This window comes from Girardinichthys multiradiatus, chromosome 18 (genome assembly GCF_021462225.1).
Source record: "Girardinichthys multiradiatus isolate DD_20200921_A chromosome 18, DD_fGirMul_XY1, whole genome shotgun sequence".
Classification (NCBI taxonomy): domain Eukaryota; kingdom Metazoa; phylum Chordata; class Actinopteri; order Cyprinodontiformes; family Goodeidae; genus Girardinichthys; species Girardinichthys multiradiatus.
The window spans coordinates 5,299,936-5,327,301 of NC_061810.1; the positions used below are offsets into that span (position 1 = coordinate 5,299,936).

Sequence of the window (27,366 nt, forward strand, 5' to 3'; positions counted from 1 at the left end):
ACCTTCCTGTAGAAAGGAATAGCTGCTTTTTAAAAACCTTTGTTAACAACTCACAGATTATGCCAATCCTTTCCCATCTATGAGATACCACAGTGGGTTTCAGATGAAACGTTACTGGTATTTTTTTTTAGCTGTATGTAAGATAGAGTAACACTACAACAAATAGACCAGTTGCTGTGCACTGTTTGTCAGCTGGCTGTATTAAAGAAAGGGAAATAAACAAGTAATATTTCCAAATATATTTCCAAACATACATCCCTTGGATCCTAATGAAGCGCTACATGTCACTATTCTTACGGTAATGCTGTTTGCAAAACCAGCATTATAAAAGAACTGATTATAACGTCAGTAGCTATCTACTACTAGACTTTATGCAAAAAGACTTTGACATATTGATGACATCATCTTTTGTAACAATAGACATCTAGGCTGCTGTTATTTTCAGGAGTATTTTTATTTAGTAACAGTAACATGTGTTCTGCTTTTTTCAGCTGTTTTGTACTGAAAATATTTTGAGAACATCTCGTTTTGCCAGTTCTGCTTATTTGTCTCAATGCAGTTACCATCATTTTCTCAGCCGGATTTGTTTCATTTCCTGTCATTTATAGAGGATAGGAGATCAGATTTGTTATGTAAACTGAAACAGGCCTTTGCCTCACAGTCTGGATCCTACAGGTCAGATGACAGGATTAGGAGCTGAAAGGGTGGGGACTACCTTTTTATTTGCTTAGACTGTGAAAACATCTTGCCTACCCACCATCAGGTCTTTTTGGCACCTTAAAGCTGATGCTGCACACAATAAGTTGTGCCCGATGTTTAACCCGGAACAAACGAGATTAGGCTAAATTAGATAAATCTTTGGTGAAAGTAAAAGTTCAGGATAAATCCTTCTTTACGCTGCCTTTGTTCTCAGACAACTGTCAGCATTGTTATATTTTCAATGCTCACTGAATACTGCTACCAATAGGTAAAACTGGGTAATCCACACAGTATTACACTTGTGGATGATGAGTAACAAGACTTAAAAACTACAACAAAATCTAACATGGAGCCAGTGCAAGAAGAAAAAAATGGTTTTTTATCATTTTGTTAAAATAGAATGTCTATCTGCAGCATTTCCAAATCATCAGATAGCTTTTACACAGGGATTTACTCTATTTCAAGGATCAAGAGTAAATAAAAGCATGAATGGGTTTGAGAAGAAGTGGGTGGGAGGAATCTTGTTTTTAGGATTAAGCTCAACTTGAGTAACAATAAAACAGAGGATATACCCAATTTCAATGGCATCTTGGATGCTATATGATTTACTGCAAAGATTAAAACTAAAAAGCTAGTTCTAATAACTAATAGCAATGATTATTTTTTCGTGCTGGACAATGGAAATGCCAATATTTGAAAATGGGGGCAGCCAATGGCCATTATCCCATGAAGACATTTTTTTCCCTGTATGTTTTTTCCATGCAGTATTTGGTTTTTAACCCAGGTTCAGAATTCTGCAATCTTCTGTGGGTCTGACACATCTTTGCAAAAGTAAGTGAAAGTCAGCTGGCAGACTCTTTGTGACTCTATAGATCTGGTGGTGGAGACATTTTAGATTACTCCACATGAGTCCCATCCTAACTGCTTGGTTGCAGATTTTACCCTTTGCCTTTTTTCCATTATATTACTTAGGTCAAAATTATTTAAACAATTCTCAATAAGGAACAGAATTTGCTGATTAATCTTTAGTGAACTCCAAGTATTTGAGGCTGGAATGCCTCCTTGTCATTACCCTAACTTTAGCTCCCTCTGCAGATTCTCTGTTATATTCAAATTGAGACTTACGCTGGGCCACTCCAAAAGCATGAATATTACTTCCATCAGAAGAAACATTTTAGTGAAGTTAAAAATGACTTAAATCATAATTTGCAGAGGTTAGCAATAAATATCATGATCATAAGGAGGCAAAGACGATGTAAATGAAGAACAGAAGTAATCTGAGATGTGACCCCTAAGGCACATCATTATTGAGCAGAGCCACAGAGAAGCTAAAGTGTAACAACAGCTTCCTCTAATAAAATAAAAGCCAATCACAAGGCTTAGATTAAAAGTGTTGGACATTGGTTTACCGAACAGCAGGTAAGTAGTGAACTGTAACTGGCTTGGACCGAAGCCAATTACAGTCTATTGTGGTGCATTTTAATTCCACTGGGAAATTTTAATTTCCAAGTTCCAATGCAGAAAAATTAATCTGGAATGCCCGCCTACTTCATGGACTAAGTAGTACACAACTAGGCAATATGGAGTTAAAAATGTGTCATGGTATTTAACGTGATAAGTGGCGAACAAACCTGCATACACTCTGGAGCTGCAGACCTAAATATTTCTCTGAATATTAAATGTACCCAGTTTAAATTAGGCTATTATGTTACTACATCAAGTACTGCACCTGTGATGCTTAACAGTACACAATCATGCTAAATATTTAATGATATAAGCATTAAGACTTTGGAACTATGGAACCACATACAGGGGTTGGACAATGAAACTGAAACACCTGTCATTTTAGTGTGGGAGGTTTCATGGCTAAATTGGACCAGCCTGGTAGCCAGTCTTCATTGATTGCACATTGCACCAGTAAGAGCAGAGTGTGAAGGTTCAATTAGCAGGGTAAGAGCACAGTTTTACTCAAAATATTGAAATGCACACAACATTATGGGTGACATACCAGAGTTCAAAAAAGGACAAATTGTTGGTGCACGTCTTGCTGGCGCATCTGTGACCAAGACAGCAAGTCTTTGTGATGTATCAAGAGCCACGGTATCCAGGGTAATGTCAGCATACCACCAAGAAGGACGAACCACATCCAACAGGATTAAATGTGGACGCAAGAGGAAGATGTCTGAAAGGGATGTTCGGGTGCTAACCCGGATTGTATCCAAAAAACATAAAACCACGGCTGCCCAAATCACGGCAGAATTAAATGTGCACCTCAACTCTCCTGTTTCCACCAGAACCGTCCGTCGGGAGCTCCACAGGGTCAATATACACGGCCGGGCTGCTATAGCCAAACCTTTGGTCACTCATGCCGATGCAAAACGTCGGTTTCAATGGTGCAAGGAGCACAAATCTTGGGCTGTGGACAATGTGAAACATGTATTGTTCTCTGATGAGTCCACCTTTACTGTTTTCCCCACATCCGGGAGAGTTACGGTGTGGAGAAGCCCCAAAGAAGCGTACCACCCAGACTGTTGCATGCCCAGAGTGAAGCATGGGAGTGGATCAGTGATGGTTTGGGCTGCCATATCATGGCATTCTCTTGGCCCAATACTTGTGCTAGATGGGCGCGTCACTGCCAAGGACTACCGAACCATTCTTGAGGACCATGTGCATCCAATGGTTCAAACATTGGATCCTGAAGGCGGTGCCGTGTATCAGGATGACAATGCACCAATACACACAGCAAGACTGGTGAAAGATTGGTTTGATGAACATGAAAGTGAAGTTGAACATCTCCCATGGCCTGCACAGTCACCAGATCTAAATATTATTGAGCCATTTTGGGGTGTTGTGGAGGAGCGAGTCAGGAAACGTTTTCCTCCACCAGTATCACGTAGTGACCTGGCCACTATCCTGCAAGAAGAATGGCTTAAAATCCCTCTGACCACTGTGCAGGACTTGTATATGTCATTCCCAAGACGAATTGAATAAAACAGAAGTTTCCACAAGTTACAATAACCAGCAGATAACTGAGAAAAAAGGGAACCCAATCCAAATGAGTCAACATGTTCTGTTGATGGCCTGATGCACATGTGACTGTAAGTGGCATTTAAACTGGCAGGAGAGGAAATTAGCCAATAAACATAAAAAACTGAAAACAAAATGAAGCTACAAAGAAATACTGCTGAGAAAACCTGACTGATGAGTAGCCTCTTGCCACCTCCAGGCTGCTGCTGATCGATGAACAGAAAACACATGACAGAATCTGACTGGAAACAGAAAGTGTTCAGGAGAGTCAGTTTCTGCTTCTGTTCTGCAAACACCTCACAACAGAAAGTATCTCTGGGGCAGTACATTATCTAACTCATTCCAAGACCAAAATATCCACCTTTTATAAATGATGAAGGATAAATGACACTTGGTCCATAGAGCTACAACTGGATGCAGATGTCTTTCTAGGAAGATATTTATTTCCAACCTAATTTACTAGACATTTGTCCAAATCATCCATGGTAACCTACATAAACCTTTAATCCTTTATAGCGGTTTTAATTTGATGCTACGGGTCAAAGATTACAAGAACTCAATCCAGTGTCAAATAGCTTGATACTTTATAATCCAGGTCTGTCTGAAGAGCTGTTCAACATAAAATATCTGAAAGGTCTACACCTAAGTCTGACCTGAGGAATCCTATCAGTTCACACCTTTGTTGGTTTACAGTAATTTACAATAATGAAAAGCATACCATAGTCCACCGACTCATCAGAACGGATATTCCTACTCGCCACGCTGCATAAATGAAAAGAGCAGATCGACTGAAGAGCGTTTGCAAGCACATGCTGGAAGATTCTGGCTTAGATCAAGCAAACACTTCAGGGAGGAACCTGTTTTGCAACTGCAGTCATAAATCCACTGCTTTACACATCCTTAAAAACCAAACAGTTCATCAGTGCTGTAAACACTGTTGAACTGTGGTTGGTTTTATGAGAAAATGGATAAAATGCATCAAAAGAAAAGAAATAGTCAGGGAAGAGAATGTTAATTTACTAAAGTAGCTATTTAAAGGGCCTTACAGGCCTTCTACAGGCTGAAACAATCTCTGGTTAAATAGACAACTACATGTTCATGTTGTTACTGATTAAAGTTACCAGAAAATGCACAAAAAGGAAAATATTAAGTGGATTGACATATTTCTGAAAGTAGGGTTTCTAAAGCCGATGAATGTCAAAATACCAAAGTAAGAACAGCAGGAAACTGTTGTTAACCGTTTATCAACATTTAAATGAAGACAAATTTAAATGGGCAGTATTCAGAAATTGAAAGTACCATTACCTCTATTATACATTTGCTGTTTGGTTCCAATCATAGGTAATTATAGGCAGTATAAGCCAATGGAATCATTACATAGTGTACAACAATAATGAAGATGTACAGAGAAACATTATTCATGTTTAACTAGTACATAACTGCCTTCATGCAACATTACAGTGTTGCTGTTTAAGTATTAATAAGGTCCAACAGAACCTTGCAGAAATATTCACTCCCTTAGAACTTTTTACACATTTTGTCAGCTTACAACTGAACTCTGAACATCTTCCCTCCCCCTGCTGAAAAAAAGCTTCCCCACAGCATGATGCTGCCACTGTGTTTTAGGAATGGTGTGTTCAGGGTGATGTGTAGTGTTTGTTTTCTGGGCATATTGTTTTATAACTTAACTTAACTATTCAATTCAATTCAGTTTTCTATAATGTGCCAAATTCACAACACGTGTCGTCTCAAGACACTTTACAAAGTCCATTCAATCAAATCATTCAGATTCCAACTCATATATACATTCCAATGAATCCTAGTTATCAAACAATGCAGTCAGATTCAGTTTATTATGTAAATTGGTTCAATAGTTTTCTGAGGACACCCAGCAGATTGCATCGAGTCAGTGACTCGCAACATTCACTCCTCCTAGATGAGCACAGTGGAATGTTCCTTGCATTGTGTTGTTGACTTGCAGCAATCACTCAGACATGCACGTAGCAGAAGTAGAAAGGACACAACATTAAGGTTTCTTCCTGTTAATGTTAAAGCAACAGGAGGAGAACCCTGCTTTAAACCTCTCCGCGATTTCCCCTTTGAACTGTCTGCTGTGTTCTTTCAGTCTTTATGATGCACGAGCTGAGATCACCATATAACTACAAAGAACAATGAGACCCGGATATGTTGACTATTTTATAGACCTGTTGATGTATTGAATCAGCAATCATCACCATCATCACATAAAGCTAACAGAAAACGCTGGTGAAATTGTGATGATGGAAAAGAAAGAAAGAAGTTCGGAAAATGTTGGTTAATTGTCATCGGAATATTCAGCAGCAGCATCATAATTAGCTGTGCTCCTGTTATCTTTAGTATCATTCAACAGGTTTACCCCATTTGAAGTGATTTTGCAATAAGAAAATGACATATGATCCCTGTGTAGAAACTGTGAAGACATAACTGATCACAGCTGGATTATCCAGAATTATTTTCTGGTACCAAAATCACCAAGCCAACTAGTATTCTTTTGGAAGGATGAAATTCTTCTTTCCTTTTTATCCTAAATCCAGTGAATGCACCACAGAGACCAGCACTTTCTCACATACGGATGACATTCACACTTCTGTGCAAGGCCCACACATCATAAGCAGAGACAGCCGTTGTCTTACCAAAAGTAGGTCTTCACGTGCTCTTGGATCAACACCCACGTCTCCCCAAAGTCGTCAGACTTCCACAGCTACAGACACAGGGGTGTAGTTAGGGGAGAGGGTGCAGGGAGTAGGGGAAGGAGCAGGAGGATGGGAGAAGGAGGAGGAGAAGTGGGAGAAGGAGAAGAAGCAGGAGGAGAAGAGGGGGATGGTGCATTTTAAAAATGTAGGTCAGACTCATTGCTATGCTCCGACTCTGACACATATGACAAGGATAACAGTGGAGATGGTATTGTGCTTAAATTCAAGGCAAGAAAAAAAACAAAAAAGGCTTTCTGTGAAAGAATCCTAGCAGCTAACAGCCAAAATATTCTGAACAAGGTCCTGATTCTGAGCAGGGAGGAAGATTTTACCAGTTGCTCAGACGTATGTCACAGAAAGGTTGTAGAAGCGGCTGAAAGCAAAGTATTAAATCATCCATTTTGTAATTTTACTTAAAATCTTAAAATACAGCTTTATTTGCAGAAGAATTTGGCTGTGCCTTCGTACCTCTAATGTAGACCGGGGAACACTCATAATCCACTTAAGCTTCAATTAAAACCAAACTGGCCTAAACCTAGAGCAGTTTAAAATAAAGAGAACAAGAAGAGGCTTTACCTGTTTGTTGGGATGTGAGCTGTCGTAGCCGAGCACCAGGTTGGACTGTCTGGAGTGAAGCAGCAGGTCAGTGGGTTTGAACGGGAGGGAGAAGCCCTGAACCGTCTTACAGAAGTCAAAGGTCTTCCACAGGTAGTCGTGGGTAGAGTCCACAAAAAGATACTGAGGAGGGAATGAGATTTTAAACCTCAGTGTTGTCTGCAATGTTTTAACAAATGCCTTAGTTTAAAAAACAAAATTAAGGACAAGTCTTGCTCAGAGTAAGAATAATTATGAGCATCAACTATAAATATAACCAAATAGTCCAAATGATAACTCAGCACTGTAAAAGCATGGAGTTGGGGAAAGTTCAGGGCTTTTCTAATTCCTCAAATAAAGATAATTTGTTCCAATATCAGTAGATTGTTGCTGAAAGCTGCAGAACATCAGTTTCCTTATTTATTACTGGACATTTAAAATGGTGATTGCATTGGGGATTCATGTTTTTAAAGCAAAACTATTACTTATTTATGTTAAAAACATTCACCCGTAATAAAAAACAAAAACGTATTTCCTATTGTCCTTAATTAACTACTTTTTTTAGTTACTTTTTTCTCTGCCTAGTTTATTTAACATGGCTGAGTTAATTTGGGACCCAAAACTAGACTGTTGTTATTATTTGAAACATATACAGGTCCTTCTCAAAATATTAGCATATTGTGATAAAGTTCATTATTTTCCATAATGTAATGATGAAAATGTAACATTCATATATTTTAGATTCATTGCACACTAACTGAAATATTTCAGGTCTTTTATTGTCTTAATACGGATGATTTTGGCATATAGCTCATGAAAACCCAAAATTCCTATCTCACAAAATTAGCATATTTCTTCCGACCAATAAAAGAAAAGTGTTTTTAATACAAAAAACGTCAACCTTCAAATAATCATGTACAGTTATGCACTCAATACTTGGTCGGGAATCCTTTTGCAGAAATGACTGCTTCAATGCGGCGTGGCATGGAGGCAATCAGCCTGTGGCACTGCTGAGGTCTTATGGAGGCCCAGGATGCTTCGATAGCGGCCTTTAGTTCATCCAGAGTGTTGGGTCTTGAGTCTCTCAACGTTCTCTTCACAATATCCCACAGATTCTCTATGGGGTTCAGGTCAGGAGAGTTGGCAGGCCAATTGAGCACAGTGATACCATGGTCAGTAAACCATTTACCAGTGGTTTTGGCACTGTGAGCAGGTGCCAGGTCGTGCTGAAAAATGAAATCTTCATCTCCATAAAGCTTTTCAGCAGATGGAAGCATGAAGTGCTCCAAAATCTCCTGATAGCTAGCTGCATTGACCCTGCCCTTGATAAAACACAGTGGACCAACACCAGCAGCTGACACGGCACCCCAGACCATCACTGACTGTGGGTACTTGACACTGGACTCCTGGCATTTTGGCATTTCCTTCTCCCCAGTCTTCCTCCAGACTCTGGCACCTTGATTTCCGAATGACATGCAGAATTTGCTTTCATCCGAAAAAAGTACTTTGGACCACTGAGCAACAGTACAGTGCTGCTTCTCTGTAGCCCAGGTCAGGCGCTTCTGCCGCTGTTTCTGGTTCAAAAGTGGCTTGACCTGGGGAATGCGGCACCTGTAGCCCATTTCCTGCACACGCCTGTGCACGGTGGCTCTGGATGTTTCTACTCCAGACTCAGTCCACTGCTTCCGCAGGTCCCCCAAGGTCTGGAATCGGCCCTTCTCCACAATCTTCCTCAGGGTCCGGTCACCTCTTCTCGTTGTGCAGCGTTTTCTGCCACAGTTTTTCCTTCCCACAGACTTCCCACAGAGGTGCCTTGATACAGCACTCTGGGAACAGCCTATTCGTTCAGAAATGTCTTTCTGTGTCTTACCCTCTTGCTTGAGGGTGTCAATAGTGGCCTTCTGGACAGCAGTCAGGTCGGCAGTCTTACCCATGATTGGGGTTTTGAGTGATGAACCAGGCTGGGAGCTTTAAAGGCCTCAGGAATCTTTTGCAGGTGTTTAGAGTTAACTCGTTGATTCAGATGATTAGGTTCATAGCTCGTTTAGAGACCCTTTTAATGATATGCTAATTTTGTGAGATAGGAATTTTGGGTTTTCATGAGCTGTATGCCAAAATCATCCGTATTAAGACAATAAAAGACCTGAAATATTTCAGTTAGTGTGCAATGAATCTAAAATATATGAATGTTAAATTTTCATCATGACATTATGGAAAATAATGAACTTTATCACAATATGCTAATATTTTGAGAAGGACCTGTAGTTTAGAGTAATTGGAAAAGTGCATTTATTTACTTTAAAGGAAAGAGATCAATACAACTCCTAAGTGTATGGTCTAGAAGAGTAGTGGCACTTGGTCTAATAATCCTGCTCTCACTTCCAGCAACTGATGAATCCATGCTTTTTCCAGTGTGTGATGGTGTTGATGCGTTCTGTTTAAAGAGGTTCAGGCCAGTAGTTTGCTGGTACACTGTCCACCCTACTCTGCTCTAAGACACCCCCATCTTAGACTACTGCCTTCACTTTCTCATTTAACACTTCACCATCCTTCAACTCCTTCAACAGGCACAATGTTTTAAATGTTAAACAAGGAGAGATGTGGTATCAGCACATGAAACCATGTGGGTTAAACTACGGTAGCCCTAATTTAAAGATACTTTATCGGCACTAGTGGCCTTTATTTTTTATTTTTTGACAGTAGGCAGATAGGAAAGAGGGGTGGAGAGAGGGGGAGACATTTGGCAAATGTCGCCAGGTCCGGGACACGAACCCGGGACGGCCGCTTGGAGGACTGTAGCCTCTGTATATGGTCGCGTGCTTAACCCCTACACCATCAGCGCAGCGCCCCGGTAGCCCTACTATAGAACTCTCTTGGTTTGGCGTGGTTTTATTAGTCTGTACACTGCTGCTGCAGGGATGAAGTCAAACACCGTGGAAGATTGGCTTCATGGATAGATCCTAAGGGTGCAGTCACACTATTGGTCCTGTCCAGGGATTGGTCCAGGGATCGGTGAAATTGAGAAAACTTTCACACCTTCAGTTGTAACAGTTTGCTTCACACAGACAACTTTTAGACCTGGACAAACGTCATGCAGTTGCAACGGGTTGTTTAGGGGGCGGTATTGCACTGATCTAGAAGAAAAGCAGCACGAAGAAGAAAATCCGTCTTATCGGGGTTTCCGTTGCTACTTTAGTGTTCGAATGTAGTTGTACACCTGCTCCCCTACACTACTCCATGTAGTCCCACAAGACATTTTCAAATTATTTTGTCTTGGGATTCACGCTCCTGCTGTTTTTCTTCTATTTTTAAATAGAGCCTAGTAGAGAATAATTATTGATCCAGAAACAATAGAAAGCCTAAAAAAACTATGTTCCATGTAGTTCTTACATCTTGTCATGGTTTAGCTCTTAAAGTGGAATAAAATCAATATTGGCAGAGATTGGACCCAAATTTCTGACAGGAGCATCTCTTGTCCTTATACTTAGCTGTGGACCTTTTAATCATTCATTATGGTTCTTTGAAGAACGACATCACTTACAGTGGGAGAGCAACAGTTATCACATAATTATCCAGGCTGTGCTAATAGATGGTAAACCCTATGTATACCTAATCCAAAGGCAAACAGATTAATGCGTGAAGCCTTTTCCCTTCACCCAGTTGTACAAAATAAAACGAAAAGCAAAACTTTGGTGCTCACAGCCAGTTCCAGACACACAAACAGTTCAATGCAATGATTCCCACTCTACATACATACAGGTCCTTCTCAAAATATTAGCATATTGTGATAAAGTTCATTATTTTCCATAATGCCATGATGAAAATTTAACATTCATATATTTTAGATTCATTGCACCCTAACTGAAATATTTCAGGTCTTTTATTGTCTTAATACGGATGATTTTGGCATACAGCTCATGAAAACCCAAAATTCCTATCTCACAAAATTAGCATATTTCATCTGACCAATAAAAGAAAAGTGTTTTTAATACAAAAAACGTCAACTTTCAAATAATCATGTACAGTTATGCACTCAATACTTGGTCGGGAATCCTTTTGCAGAAATGACTGCTTCAATGCAGCGTGGCATGGAGGCAATCAGCCTGTGGCACTGCTGAGGTCTTATGGAGGCCCAGGATGCTTCGATAGCAGCCTTTAGCTCATCCAGAGTGTTGGGTCTTGAGTCTCTCAACGTTCTCTTCACAATATCCCACAGATTCTCTATGGGGTTCAGGTCAGGAGAGTTGGCAGGCCAATTGAGCACAGTGATACCATGGTCAGTAAACCATTTCCCAGTGGTTTTGGCACTGTGAGCAGGTGCCAGGTCGTGCTGAAAAATGAAATCTTCATTTCCATAAAGCTTTTCAGCAGATGGAAGCATGAAGTGCTCCAAAATCTCCTGATAGCTAGCTGCATTGACCCTGCCCTTGATAAAACACAGTGGACCAACACCAGCAGCTGACACGGCACCCCAGACCATCACTGACTGTGGGTACTTGACACTGGACTTCTGGCATTTGGCATTTCCTTCTCCCCAGTCTTCCTCCAGACTCTGGCACCTTGATTTCCGAATGACATGCAGAATTTGCTTTCATCTGAAAAAAGTACTTTGGACCACTGAGCAACAGTCCAGTGCTGCCTCTCTGTAGCCCAGGTCAGGCGCTTCTGCTGCTGTTTCCGGTTCAAAAGTGGCTTGACCTGGGGAATGCGGCACCTGTAGCCCATTTCCTGCACACGCCTGTGCACGGTGGCTCGGTTTCTACTCCAGACTCAGTCCACTGCTTCCGCAGGTCCCCCAAGGTCTGGAATCGGCCCTTCTCCACAATCTTCCTCAGGGTCTGGTCACCTCTTCTCGTTGTGCAGCGTTTTCTGCCACACTTTTTCCTTCTCACAGACTTCCCACTGAGGTGCCTTGATACAGCACTCTGGGAACTGCCTATTCGTTCCGAAATTTCTTTCTGTGTCTTACCCTCTTGCTTGAGGGTGTCAATAGTGGCCTTCTGGACAGCAGTCAGGTCGGCAGTCTTACCCATGATTGGGGTTTTGAGTGATGAACCAGGCTGGGAGTTTTAAAGGCCTCAGGAATCCTTTGCAGGTGTTTAGAGTTAACTCGTTGATTCAGATGATCAGGTTCATAGCTCGTTTAGAGACCCTTTTAATGATATGCTAATTTTGTGAGATAGGAATTTTGGGTTTTCATGAGCTGTATGCCAAAATCATCCGTATTAAGACAATAAAATACCTGAAATATTTCAGTTAGTGTGCAATGAATCTAAAATATATGAATGTTAAATTTTCATCATGACATTATGGAAAATAATTAACTTTATCACAATATGCTAATATTTTGAGAAGGACCTGTACAGACGTTTTGTGTCATGTCTTTGTATTAATTACAGTCAATACAATCATTTTCTTTTAGTCGTTCTATAAGATTTGCACATTAAGTCAAAGTTTAAACAATGTATTTTATTTTAGTTTTGGTTTTTCTCAAAGACTAAGATGTAGCAGTTTTACCACTGTTGAGACACAAACAGACGCACCTATGCACCCATGGTAACTCTGACGCACCTGAAACGCTGCATGACTTGATGCATTGAAATTACACAGCTGCTTACATGTGTTTGTTGTGGATAAACCTGAGCTGATATCTGCGTCAACTAGAGAAGACTTCATGTGTCTCCAGAAGAAGGTTACCGACTCACCCTCCGGTTATCTGCAGGACTGTGGTAGAACTGAGAGATGACCTGCCTGCTGCCATTCTTGGACTTCGCTTCGGAGAGCTCGAACTTGGCCGACACCAGCGTGAAAGTCCTTCCATAATCATATGACACATAGACCTGCAGGCAAAGAGGGGATCGAGAAGTAATACCTGCTCCAAGTCCACACTGATGCAACTTTGATAACCAGAGTTTCCCTTTTCTGCTATGACTGCTACTGTAGCTACATTTTAAGTTTGACAAATGACCACTTGATTGACCATTAAGAAAATGGATCCCTCAGTGGATAACCGGGGGGTCTTCAAAGGAGCCGCTTCTTTTTGCAGTGTTCTGAATGTAGTCACTGTGAGCATTTTATCTTAACATGCATTACATGCAAATGACAAGACTCCTTGCTTTCCAGGCCCATAAGTCTTCCTGCCATACATCAGCTGTGTGCCTGGCAACCATATCTACAGAAAGGCTATGCAATGGTTGGTTAAATAGATTTATCAACAAAACAATAATAAGGAACTGAACTTGGAACGCCCACATAGCCATGATTCAGTAGTGTTTGTTTCTTAACTTCCTAATTTTAACCGAGATAAACATTTTGAAAGCTCGTTGAGTGTTCATCCCTCCCGGTGAGGAACCAGAAGTAAAGGAACAAGAACAGCCATGCTATTTTCAGTAAATATGGCTTTAATAGATGTCCCATAAATGTGTGTGCTGGGTTCATGTTATGGTGAAATGAAAAGACACCAGTACAATATCTAATTAAAAGCTGCAGGAGATGTTTTGTGCATGTATGTTTGTGGAGGAGGCAGATTTGAGATTAAAATGAAACAGAATATGAAATAAAACATCTTCACACATATACAGTTCACACCAGATATTTACATACGTGATACATAAAAACAGATTCTCTTTCTTTCTCAATTTCAGACATTACATCAGGCTAAACCTTTCCTTTGATTTGTTTTTCTGTGTGTATCTGTGTTTATTTTCTGTGTGATTGTATTGTAATTGTATGTACAGCGCTTTGAGTGTCTCATTACTGAAAAGCGCTATATAAATAAACTTACCTTACCTGTTTGTGACAGTTAGGATTAGCTTTTTTTTTCTATTTGCAAAATGCAAATAATTAGATTTTTATTATTTTTTAATATTTTGCTTTCTTCAAACTCTTACATATGCATCCTTAGTATTTGGTAGAACTGCCATTTAAACGATTCCAATAAAGTTCATTGTGTCTGTATACAATACAGTCTTTAAGTCCTTATGTTTTTAGACACACAAAAACAGTTGATTTTGATACCATATAGTGACGCCTCTGATGAAGATGGAAGTTTTCCATTAAAACATGTCTGGTATGTCCTTAGGGTCAAAAATATGTGTGTCTAAAAACAAAAGAACCTAAAGACTACTGTCTTTTAAAATGTAAGACTTGAAACAAATACTTTGGGTTTCCTGTAACAAGATTCTCACAATAGTTTGCTGAAGTTTTGGCCCATTTTTCCTCACAGAACTGATCTGGGTCATGTTTGCTCCCTTTGCTAACACATCTAACACCGACTTTGACTTTAGCTCCTTCCCACGACAGGACACATCTCCAAAAATCAAGACCTTTGTCACTGAGTGCATTTGAGACCGTAATCTGGCTGATTATGTTGCTTTTGGAGTAATGGCTTCTTCCTCTCCGAGTGGCCTTTCAGTCCATGATGGCTGCATCCAAGATCCGTCTTCTGTGCCAAATTGAACACAGCAATAATAATCTTGGTGTATGTAAACTTGGGAGAAATTCTCTGAATAACAAATGGAACTAATTTTGGTAATCCTAACAGAGCAAAAACAGGCAAAGTTTAATCTGATTTAAACAAACATCTTCTAAATCAGAGTAAATTAAAACAGAAGAAGTTAGATGCATGTATGAAAGCTGTATTAACAGGAAACAGCCACACTATGGTTAAATATAGTGATGGTATAAATTGAGATTAATGCATGTCTTCTTATAGGGCTCTGAATGGTCAGGCACCGGTAAACATCTCAGAACTTTTACATCTGTATGTCACTAGCAGGTCCCTAAGGTCACATGACCACGGCCTGATGGCTGTGCCACGTAGGAGGATGAAAAGCAAAGGTAACAGCACCTTCTCATCAGTAGCCCCAGGACTCAAAGCCCCAGGCGCTTCCCTTTGGTTTGAGGTTGGTAGACTCAGCTGGGCTTTTTAAAAAGCAACTTAAATGTCATCTTTTTACAGCTGTATAAATATTCAATGTACTGATGTTGAATGTTTTTGGTTTTCTTCTGCACAGCACTTTGTGATCTATCTCTTCAAAGGTGTTATATAAATAAAGCCTAACTTACTTACTTTCCTCACTATTCTCAAACTCCTCTTGAACTTACAGATCTTGGTCACTTAGGTCTACACCAGGTGTGGGAACAAAAGTCTGAGAAAGCTCATTCAGCAGAATGAATGCATGGCACATGAAATATTATAGCCAACCAAATATTGCAAGCAAGCATTAATTTCTTATTGCAAATTTGCACAGAAAACTGCAATATCAATTGTGATTTAGCACATTGTCCTGCTGCATTTGAAAGTATGAAAATCTACTTACAGAACTGGTTTTGGGGCCAGTCGCTGCTGCGCTGTCACGGGCTAAGGCTACAATGACATTGCTCTTTTCTCCAGCCCAGTGAACCACCATCTGATTATGAGAGTCATTCAGGTTAGCCTGTGAGGAACAAATAAAATAAAAACAAAGAATCAGATAAAACATATTTATCACTATGGCTTCAGAGCTCGAATGACTGAAATTCATTAATAGGCCATATATATACACACATATTATATATATACACACACACACATATATATACACACACACACATATATATATATATATATATATAGCTCATTGAGAGAATACCAAGAGAGCACAGCAATAATAGTGTCAGCCGTAACACTCCACTTGAGTGAGTGAGTGAGTGAGTGAGTGAGTGAGTGAGTGAGTGAGTGAGTGAGTGAGTGAGTGAGTGAGTGAGTGAGTGAGTGAGTGAGTGAGTGAGTGAGTGAGTGAGTGAGTGAGTGAGTGAGTGAGTGAGTGAGTGAGTGAGTGAGTGAGTGAGTGAGTGAGTGAGTGAGTGAGTGAGTGAGTGAGTGAGTGAGTGAGTGAGTGAGTGAGTGAGTGAGTGAGTGAGTGAGTGAGTGAGTGAGTGAGTGAGTGAGTGAGTGAGTGAGTGAGTGAGTGAGTGAGTGAGTGAGTGAGTGAAAGAAAGAAAGAAAGAAAGAAAGAAAGAAAGAAAGAAAGAAAGAAAGAAAGAAAGAAAGAAAGAAAGAAAGAAAGAAAGAAAGAAAGAAAGAAAGAAAGAAAGAAAGAAAGAAAGAAAGAAAGAAAGAAAGAAAGGTTAGGCTTACAGGTGCATGTGAGGACTCCATGTGAGCTTACATGTAGTATAGCGAGTTTGGAAAATTGTGGTTGTTGCTCCTGGACTTATACAACTGACTGGGCCCAAGGCCAATCAGTGAACAGTAGTCTGTTCACATCACAGTTCACATTTCACCCCTGCTCAGCCCCAATAGGACCTGCTGCCCAGCAGGTACCGAAACTGCCAGTACTGGGCCGAAAAAGCCAGTAATGAATACAGGCTAAAAACTGAGTGAGTGGAGCCGGCCAAAGGAGAGCCCATAGAAAAAGGGCTTATCTACTCGTAAGCAAGTTCTTTTAAGTCTATAGGCATAAAAGAAATACACTAATATTGACTTGCATTGCTTATAGTTGATAGCACCAAATCAAGCGAAAATTCCCATTATTTTCTGATTTGCAACTAGAATGGTCGGGCGTGATGTCATTTCCAACTCCGAGCACCGATTTCCGAGACAAATTGAACGCGGCATAAGACCTGAAATGGGAAAGAAAGGTCTTGGTTTTCTGGACCCCCGATGTCTGGAAGAAAAATAAAAATATATCTGAATGAATTTATAGTCCTGGTGTCTAAGCTGTGTGCATGTGTTTCTAGGTGTTTTATACATTTATATAATGCCATTTGCTGTTTTGTGATATTTATGTTTGAACTATGATGCTGTGATCTTAGAGTGGTCTCCTTTGCAAAACAAGATCTGGGATCTCAAAAGGACACCCTGGGTTAAATAGATGACACAAATTTGTTTTGTTAGCATGAAGGAACACTACATCATATTAAAAGGTGTGCGTAGAAAGCTGATCAGTGTTTGTACTTTTATGGCACAGCAGACTGAGCTATAATGCAACCAGCTGACTTAAAGAGGAAAACTGATCAGACTATTGGTTTTCTATGACCATTTAAACACCCGAGAGACGTAGCTCTAAATGTGCCTGCATGCCTGTTTCCATGTAAACAGTAAGTACTGCAATGACTTACCAAAAGACCAACTCCTCTTGTGTGCACCTCCCATCAGGTAAACGGATCAATAAAAAGAAATAGGCTATTTCATCCTTCTTGTCAACGCTTGGTTATCTCATCGCTCTGCTGCTCCCCTTTGCTTGTTTTTTTTTTATGGATGACTCTGAAAGGGGGCAGCCCTCTGAAAGAGCTTAATTTTTGCTACAAATACCTTTTTGCTCCTCTGCAAAAAGCACATATCTTTGTTTCAGGTATTAGTTGTCCAACATGAGCTACTCCCAACATTGTTCAGTTTACTGATGCGGATGATCAAACCAAAACAATTGTATTGTTACAAGATTTGCTGCAGCTTTGTATTCACAGATCTGCATCAATGTTCCACCATGATCTTAAAGGGAGAAATAAATCGAAGAAAAGGCAGAGACACTAATATCTCCTCCTACAGCAGCCTGTAAAATCTATAAAACGCAGTAACTAGAAATATTGAGCTTACATCTAGAGAGTGGGTGAACAACAAAGAGGCAGAGCAAGGAAATGATGATTTATCAATGTGTTTTTGCCCTTGGTGATGCTGTAGTCACAGCAACGCAAACATCCTGCAGAACAAGGGCATATGTTGTCACCAAATTGTTACCTACACACAAAGGTCCGTTTTACTGGCACACAGCTTGCTTTTCCATCCGCCTCCCATTCCTCCTCATCAGCATGCCTCCCTCTTGGCTGCCTTGGCAAATGCCTGAGCCATCGATTGAGCCAAGGTGCTGCAGCAGTAAATTTCTGCATTTTAGGCTTCATTTGCCACTGTGCGATGAGGACAAAGGGGTGGGGGTGGGGGGTTGGGGGGTAGCGGTCCCTGCAGCCTGGCACAGCTGAACCAGCAGAGTAAGACTGGCTGTGGAGATAAGGCTCATTCACAGGTTGCAGCAAACAGTATAACTCTGCGAGGGTCCATTCACAGATGATCAGTGCTCTGTTGGTAGTGGAACTCGGTTTTACAGCTGAATATTGTATATGATGAGAAACTACTTTATACCATTACAGCCCCTAGTTACTTTCTTATGCAACACATAATCTTGATTTCATGCTCCAGAAACTGCTGCACTTAATCTTGCACAAACTGCCTTTGTGGTTTGGCTAACGACCCTCCTTCAAGCCCAAATGACTTGTATCCGACCCTCCTCGTGCAGTTCTCGGATAGGTGATTACAGGACAGTCCCGTGCAATTCCAGTTCTAGCGCTGACAGCCAAACATAAGAGGCAACAGCAGGGCTATTCTTCAGATAACGGGCCACCAGACCTCCACTTTACAACATTCCTGTGGAGAGTTTAAAACCCAGACGCATACTGCACCTTGTTTTACAGATTTCCCAACACTTAGAGCAGCCCACATGTTCACCACAAACTGAGAATTTGTATGTGGTGAACAGCCTCTACAACAGGAAGCCCGGAACTTTAAACTGAACTTCTCCAAAACGGTTCAGGATCAGCCAGATGATTTCTGAATAAGTAACCTTTGTGGTTTTGAGGTTTTCATTTCCAAGATAAATTCATGATGCTCTTTATGAAAAACCTCAATGACTGTAATCTCAAGTATTCAGGATGAATGACAATGAACTTGTCCAGGGATATGAGAAAAACCTTTCAAAAATCCTTTTTTTAACAGTAATTTTATGTAATCACGAGTGAGAAAGCCTACATATAAGCTACACACTACAACTCTGACAGGTGTTGTGCTGCTTAAACATATTTTCTTGTGAAAGGGTAGCCTCAGTTTATTAGTCAGTGACATTCACAGGCTTTTAAAGGGTTATTTAAAGGGGTACCAAAATCCAGTCCTGCAACCTTTAGATGCATCCCATCTCCAACACACCTGAATCAAATGAAAGGCCTGTTCCCAGAGGTGCAGTACTGCAGGACTGAATGCAAATGAGGGAATTCAACCATTTGATTCGGATGTGTTGGAGGAGGGATTCATCTTAAAGTTGTAGGATGGTTGCTATAGAGGACTGGACTTCGGCACGCCTAGTTTGTATCAATCTCCTCATGTTAACTGTATCTTAATAGTATTAACACACAGTTGTTTTCCTGACTGAACTAGGGTAATTTCCAAAAATAATAAACCCTTCTGACCTTCGACATGTCTCAGTGTAAAGCTAGCTGTGCCCTTTGGTTTAAACATAGCCCGGAGTTCTACTGATGTTTTTCTTTGATATGATTTCACCAAATGTTTAAGTGATCGCCGATCACGATCATTCTGGGTTTTTTTCCAGCCACATTTCTTCCTCGAAAACGATGGGTCCCCACTATCCTTCCAGTGTTTAATGTGTTGGACAGTTCGTAACCCAATTTTGGTAGTTTCTGCAATCTCCTTAGATGTTTTCTCTGCTTGATGCACGCCAATGATTTGACCTTTCTGAAACAGACTGACATCTTTTCCATGACCACAGGATATGTCTTTAGACATGGTTGTTTAAGAAATGAGAAGCAACTCATTGCACCAGTTGGGGTTAAATAACTTGTTGCCAGCTGAAACATAATTGCCCATGTAGTATTTATCCTATTTGCTTAGTTAAATCCAGGTGGCGACTGTTTTATTGGCCAGGCAGTGTACAAAGCTATCACTGGAGGTCCACCACAGTGACAGAACCACTGCAGCAACCCTGCATAACCATATACAAAATATTTGAAGATCCACAGTTAGTTTGAAGAAATTTGGTTTGTCAGGTGCACTTTATCAAATCCTTGAAGGGTAAAAAAAAAAAAAAACATGAACACTTGTCCTTTACCAAAAAACATTACCTGTGCCAGAAGTTCTGACTGCATTTTCTATTCGTTCAGACTCAGAGAAAGATCCAATTGTTATTACTTATGAAGCGCATTAGGATGTTATCAATCTATTTTGAGCACTGGATGTATGATTGGTGATATATGAAAGTAAAACCGACAGAATATGTCAGCTGCTGTGAAAAACTTTTAACCTTACAGGCTTAAACATGACCAGTCTGCTTATCCTCTGCTGGCAGGCCTGGGCTTGCCTGCTGGGGATGACTTACACAAGATTCTGATGTGCTGTTGTACAAAGCCAAAACATAAAAAAACAAGAAACAGAAGGTGCAAACATAAAACAAAGCTGTTCTTATATTTAATTTGATTTTCTTTATTTGATTTGCTGACAGTATAAACCAACACCATTCATGTTTTCTCTCATCGGTGTAGACATGGTGACATGAATCATTTCCAGCATTTCTCGATTTCCTGCAGCCAATTAAGATCCAGTAATGAGAGAAAATCATGATGGTGTTTTTATTTGGAATGTCAAAATGCGTTTAGAATCCGACTAAAAATCACGGTCAATAAAAAAGTGAATTTTTAAGGAACAGAAATGCATGAGAAAGGTTTACACTAAGGATTAAAATTAAACTGTTCGTAAAATAATCATGAAGTATTTCAGTGCATAAAGTGTAAGGACACAAGACACTCACAGTGTTACAGAAACATTGTCTCTAAGATGATAAATATTTACAAATGTATTTATTAATAATTAATCTAAAATAAAAGCCAAGTATAATGAAACCAAATTGTGTTTCTCTTGTGTGATGGCACAACATGTGGGGGCAATGGTGAAGTGTGATGCAGGAGTGAAGCATGTCTATCTCTTGACTTCCAAGCATCAGGGGGATTTGATTATTATCCCATCACCATATCCTCCTTGTGTTTCAGTGGTGTAGGAAGATCCACTGGTTTGGTAAACAACACTCCAATAATGTCTTCCAACATATCTGATTCTGTATACACTATTTGATCTGCAGCTTAGCATAACTGTCATTTTTGTGTTGAAAAATTTGCAGCAAGACTCACAACTCTGAAATGTCAGAAATACCCCTCACATGCACCACTGCTATGGAATTTAGCAACTGCTACTCTAATGTTGCAGCAATAATTAATAGCATTAATTATTCTCACACTACGCTATGCAGACACTTTGTCTGCAATAATGAAGATCCCCTCACCTCGGCATGCCAAATGCCTGAAGTGGGGATGGTTGGGGGGGTCTGGTGCCTATCTTCAGCGTTCACTGGGCGACAGGTGGGGTACAGCCTAAACAGGCCGCCAGTCCATCACAGGGCAACACAGAGACACACTAGAAAAACAACCATGCATGTACAAGCTCATACCAATTTAGAGAATTTTTGAATTTTGAAACCAAAAGTGTGACATTGATCCTCTACTGCTCATGTTTGTAGAACATTACAGGATCACTGTACTCTTCAAGAATCTGACCAAAAACAAATCGTACTCTCCTGTCCTGAATGACACAACATATTTTTCAGACTTCTCTGAAGACTCATTAACTTCAGATGTAGTTTGTTGCCTGTGTCATGTTTTGCTCTTGTTGTAAATTATCATTTAATTAAGGCAGAAACACACTTTCCAAAAACAAGCCTCCACACGCACATGCTTCTAATGACATCACATAAGGAAACTGCTCAGAGCTCTTTAGACTAAATTGATTTGCATTTTTCTTTCCATTTCATCCTCTATATTCACAATAAAGTCCCCCTTCAAAAGGTTTTTATGGTTGTAGTAAAAATGTCTGAGCATTACGCTATAACACTGCATGAGTTAAGCACATACAAGTGGTTTGAGAGGAGCACCAGGACAGGCTAGGATGGACAGATTTCATTATCATATCATTACCTTCAGCAATCCTTTCAGGCCAAGATGTTATGAAGCCCTATGGCCTGGTCGATACATTCCATTAAGATGATTTTCAACCACTACTTCTGCCTCTGACAGTGTCTGTAAGTGTTGTGGAAGAAGGGATTGTAAAACAATAACTCACAAAAAGCCATTCGGACCAAACTACTTCTGGAATGTGTCACAGGGCTTAAATGTGACAAAAGCACCAACACCAATGAACGCAGGTGATGACATATAACATGTTGTACTGATCTGGAGATGAAATAACAGCAGGCCAATCCAAGCCAGCCAAGTATTACCAAACACACATTAAGATAAGCAACTCCAGGAATATACTGTTAGCTCTTTGTTTGATAAAAATCAAGAAACTCCATCATTGGGTTAATTGCTGACCCTTTCACCTGATAACACAGCAGACATGCTTTCTAGTAAAAGGCTTCTTTGATTGAGGGAAATTCCTCAAAAAATATATTTTCCCCCAATATATCGTTTTCAACTGAGGCTTTACAGCAGAAAATTTAGGCACTTTCTCTGCTGCATTCCTCTCCCTTCTTCCCACCCTTCTGGCACTTTGATATCCTTTTGGAAGCGTGGAGGAGTTTGGCTCCACGTCTGGTACTACCAAGAAGTGTGATGCAGAACAATACGCTCAGGCTCCACTTTCCACTCACAACAGTACTCCTCTCCTCAGCTCCGGGCTCTCCATTATTCAGCTGAGAGGGGAGGGTGGGAGTGTTTGTGGAACGGGAGAGGGGAGGGTAGCACTGTGGCCAGGACAGCACCATCCGTCTCAAACAATGACATCACCTCTGCAGGACTGGCAGGCAGTGATGGCTCGCTGTGCTCTGGAAACACACCGAGCAGGCTCTGGAGCACAAAAACAGCATTTAGGAACTCCCAAGCCAATGGGTCAGCAATATGAAGGCCTTTCCGATGAAAGAAAAACATATGTCTTACATTTCAAATGGGCCAAGTGGGACAAAGTTGTTCTGCTCCAAGGAGACGATGCTTGCAATGTTTGAACAGCAGCTGAACACACTCTTAAAAGAAATAACTAAAGAAAACATTTTTATCCTGAAACTGAGTGTTGCATTGAAGCACACACAGACACACATGGGATGCTGCTGGGACTCCAGGACTGAGTGATGAATTTTAAGGAGGTTCTGTGTACAAGACAAATAAACAGGTGCAGAGATGCACGGCATCCAAGAGAGCCCTTGCTGGTTTTTAAAATGTAACCTGAACTTGCTGTAAACAGGCCTCAGAATCCAGGTGACCCCCATTCATTGACACAATCTCAATGTGGACACATACTGATCAGGCATAACATTATGACCACCTTTCTATCATTGTGGTGGTTCCCTTTCTACTGCCAGAACAGCCCTGATCCACCGACATACGGACTGCTGTGGTATATGACCATTAGATACAGCAGCAGTGACGTGGTGAGATCCAGAGTTTGGCAGGCAGTGGCAAACACAGGGTTATGCAGCTGAGTATTTATATGGGAGCACCAAAAAAGGGAATCATGGAATCATGCTTTCAAACGTGAGAGCATACTGGACACAGTATTGCTTGCCCATAATAACATTTATTAACTGTTTATTAATTAGTTTTGAATATATTAACTTTGTCATATGTTTATGTCAAATCAAAATGAATGTGTTCCCTAAGACCAGTGAACCACCACCGCTACATCTCAGAAAAAGAGAAAAAAAGGCACATAGACGGATGAATAAAACACAAAGATGAAAGAATCAATCTGCCGAGCCTAATATAAAAATAAATGTGTTTATTGTTTATTCACCCATTTTTTTTTTTTACTTAATTGGGAAATTACCTTTAGCGCTGGTAGGCATTCTTGGTAGTGAGCCTGCATTTTTCCTGAACTGTGTTATTAAGTAAAAACATGGCAACACCATAGGACGTATTAGACAGAAGAGGTACATCAGACCTATCCCTACCTGCTCTCTGACACTAGTGAAGAAACTAGGCTGATCACACAGCCAGCATTGCTGTGGATCACTCTTATTTGTCCAGCACATTCCAAAGATGCTGGAATGGAGTGATTTGGGGAATTTACAGGCCAGGTTACCACCTCAAACTTCTGCTTCTCAAACCATTCGTGAACCCTTTTAATTCTACACTGTTTCTTCACTGAGCCCTTGTTTAGATACTGACCACCGCAGACCAGGAATACCCCAGAACTACAGTTTAGCCATCACAATTTGGTAACTTAGTTTGGACAGCAACTTGCTCCAGTCCTAAAGCTTGCTTTCTCCTGCTTCTAACATGTTCTTAATCTATTGTTCTATAATAGCACACCTCACCAGGCAGGTATTCATTAAACGATAACTGACAGAGACTGAGAGCTGTTTGGCTATTAATTGCTGATAATCAGGTGGGGCTTTCACTTGGTAATTCTGATTAAAAATCCCTAACCTTATTAAAAAATTCCCTTGGCACTTACTAATAATTACTGACAGCCAAACATAATTACTGTTGCACAACCATTTGTAGGACCCAACTTCAGCAGGAGTAGCCCGAAATGAACACCTTTTGTATAACTGAATCACTCTCGTATCATGTAGGACTCCAGTTTTACATTGTCCATGCTCCAGTGTGTGGCCCTGGTTCAGTTGGTAAAACAAATTGGTGGTATTCCCAGACTTTGTCAGAACATGCACTTCACATAGTTTGCAGTACATGCTACCTTGTTTTTTGTCTGACTTCAAATAGCCAAAATACCTCCACACGACTGACATTTTTTTCTCTTTTGTTCAGTGATGCCCTACTTGTTACCTGAAGTAAGAGGCTACAGATCCACAAACATTAGCCATTTAGCACGTCTGGCTGCAACTGTGCTACTGTCGTCAACCTAACTTTGCGAGGCCCTATTCCAGCCAAACGATTGGTCCAGCGTGGAGCAATTCTTATTATCACTGGCTATTCATCTTATCTGTATATTGAAGGTCTATATCAACCCTTTCTCATATGTCTATCGAGGAAAAATTGTTTCAATATATATATTTCTATCATTTTATTACCCAGCTCTACATGCTAGCAACAGTTTGTTGTGGAAACCGGTATCTTCTGCATCTGCGAGGCTTTTAAAAATCAAGAAGGAGAAAGGATAGGCACATGCAGCCATTTAAAACAAAACTATTTTCTACGTGCCTGTGCTTCATTCGGGCTGTGAGAGCGAGGCTTTAACAAAGAACAGGAAGCTTGCAACTATAGCAGTAAAGTTGCCTTGTTTAAACCCTATGAGCTTTCAACCTGTCGGTCATGAAACCTGTAGCATTTGGAAAAATCCTGGAATTAAGGCAAGGGTCTTCTTTCTAAGAAATATGCTGTTTCCAGTTAGCAAAGCTAACCATGCAATTATATAACAATACAGATTCTAAAGACAGTCCACTTTCTCCACTGTTATTTTGGCTTTGTTTTAAAATCCTTTTTGACAGCGAGTGTGGCGTCGCCTTCATTGTTAATATCAAAATTACCGGCTACAGCAGTTGGACAATATTTTAATTCCTGTAAATTATAGTTCTAAATCAGAAAGCAGAAAAGGCTGAAATTTATATCGGCGAGTCAAAGCTTTAGAAAAAACTGACTAGAAATAGTCCACAAAGATAGCATAAAGTCTATGGTCCCTCGCATGCTTTTTCTGGTAACCCATTTGTTCATTTCTTTAATGTAATGTCTTTTCCTCGGCAACTCTGCAGCTTCTTAACCATATAAATATACACAAATGGGTGCAGTGCAGATGTAGACTTAGTTTCTCTCCCTATTTTTGTGTTGTGAGTTGTTTTTGTCTAAGTGAAAAATGATCTGCTGTTTTTAAATTGTATTTTAACATCCAGTACGGACTGGATCATTTCCATCCCCTATATATTTAACATTTTAAACTGTATGATATCAAACTTATTTTGTTTGACCATTTTTGACTTAACTTTTAGCTAAATACAGAACTAAACTATACAAAGTCATGGTGTAGCTTCTGACTGTTGCTTCAGCTTCCAAAGAAGTGCGGGTCTGAGATGACTAAGAGAGGGTAGCTGTAACACGAGGGAAGCAGAAGCAGCACTGACAGTGTCTGAGAACAGCAGCAGCACCAGCAGGAGATCTGGAGATTTAAAGGGCCGTTACTTGTCATCAGCATGAGACGAACTCAGTAAGCTGAACCTCAGACAAACAGCTAATGAACTGGGAAGATAATTGTTGGGACGCCATGGGTTAAAACATAGATGAACATGGACTCTCAACATAATCAAAGGCCAGTATGAATTCTTCTACACCTCTCAGTATCACACTAACCGGTGCCTAACCCAGCCCAGGAAGAGGAGTCATAGCTGACTCGGCGTGACGTCATTCAGTCTGAACAAAAACACTGTGTTCCAATATGGCGGCCTCTACCAGGCAAATTAATGTCTCCTTGCAGCTGAAGGTCTTTAAACTCACGGGTGAGTATTAGACTACCAATTTTGAAAAATCCTTGGATCCAAAAGCGGACGGCCGAATACCCGATCGTATGCATACAAAGTTTAGTATGACCTGTTGCTCAAGATGCTCTAGCGTTCATACGAAAACGGATTACTTTAGTACAAGCACTGCTTGATTTCTCTTTATGAGGTTACATAAGCAACCAGAAAGCACCTGTCACTAATTGAAGTGGTTTTCTCCACGACATGGGGGAAAAGTATCAGGAACGCAGTTCAGCCGGCTGAATACAGCCAAGTAAAGACCTAAAAACACCTTGATTAGTAAAACCTCTACGAACAATGAAACCCAAATCTGTCAAAAAGTAACAACACAGCTTTAAGGGGAAAACAGAAGGACACACAAGCTAAACCCTAGAAGAACAATGCCAACTTGAGACAGCAATGAAGCGCCAGCAGAAGGATCATCAAGAAGGAGATTAAAAGACACCAACTGGATATCGGGGAGAGGCTGTGATACATGGAGATGAAACATGATGAAGCTGTGTGCCTTCTATGCTCATCTGTAGCAGGTCTTCAGCTGGAAAGTTAGCAGCCTAATAAAGAGATGAGGGACGCCTACGGAGCTAAAATCAGACAGGAAAACATTTCAGTAAAGCAGACTTTTACAATAAAACAAGCTTAGCTTCAGTGAACATCCAGGTTGCATCGGCTCATTGCAGTCTGTTTAATAACATGTTTTTTAAAAATGTCTGAGTGTCCTCTGCTCACACTCTCTGTGTTACCATTTACAATCTATCCTTATGCCCCCCTGTGACATCAGTGACCTGGATATTCGCTTTGCAGATGTTTACTTTTTTGTGCACTTTTGAAATATTTATATTTTGATGAAATTCTCCCTGGAACCTTCATAATTTCTTTTTCTGGTTTATTTTATTTTATATTAATAGTGCGGTTGTTAAAGGGCAATGCACCTCTGGCCACTTTAAGAAAACAGGAAGTCAAACTAACAAGTCTGTGGTGTCCTGCAACTCTGGGTGAGGAGATTCAACAAAACAGTGTTATCTTCCAGAAGAATCTCAGTTCAA

The 27,366-nt window shown here is 40.4% G+C and overlaps 1 protein-coding gene across 3 annotated transcripts in view; it reads right to left on the reverse strand.

Annotated features, from left to right (window-relative positions):
- sorl1 (sortilin-related receptor, L(DLR class) A repeats containing) overlaps positions 1 to 27,366 on the reverse strand; it is a 113,919-nt gene that overhangs the window by 80,316 nt on the left and 6,237 nt on the right. For all 3 annotated transcript variants that reach the window (XM_047391159.1, XM_047391158.1, XM_047391157.1), the window contains 4 exons: positions 15,374 to 15,490; positions 12,758 to 12,892; positions 7,035 to 7,196; positions 6,399 to 6,466 (listed from right to left, as the gene is read on the reverse strand). In XM_047391159.1, coding sequence (XP_047247115.1) covers positions 6,399 to 6,466; positions 7,035 to 7,196; positions 12,758 to 12,892; positions 15,374 to 15,490 — 482 coding nt within the window. The remainder of the gene's footprint in view (positions 1 to 6,398; positions 6,467 to 7,034; positions 7,197 to 12,757; positions 12,893 to 15,373; positions 15,491 to 27,366) is intronic.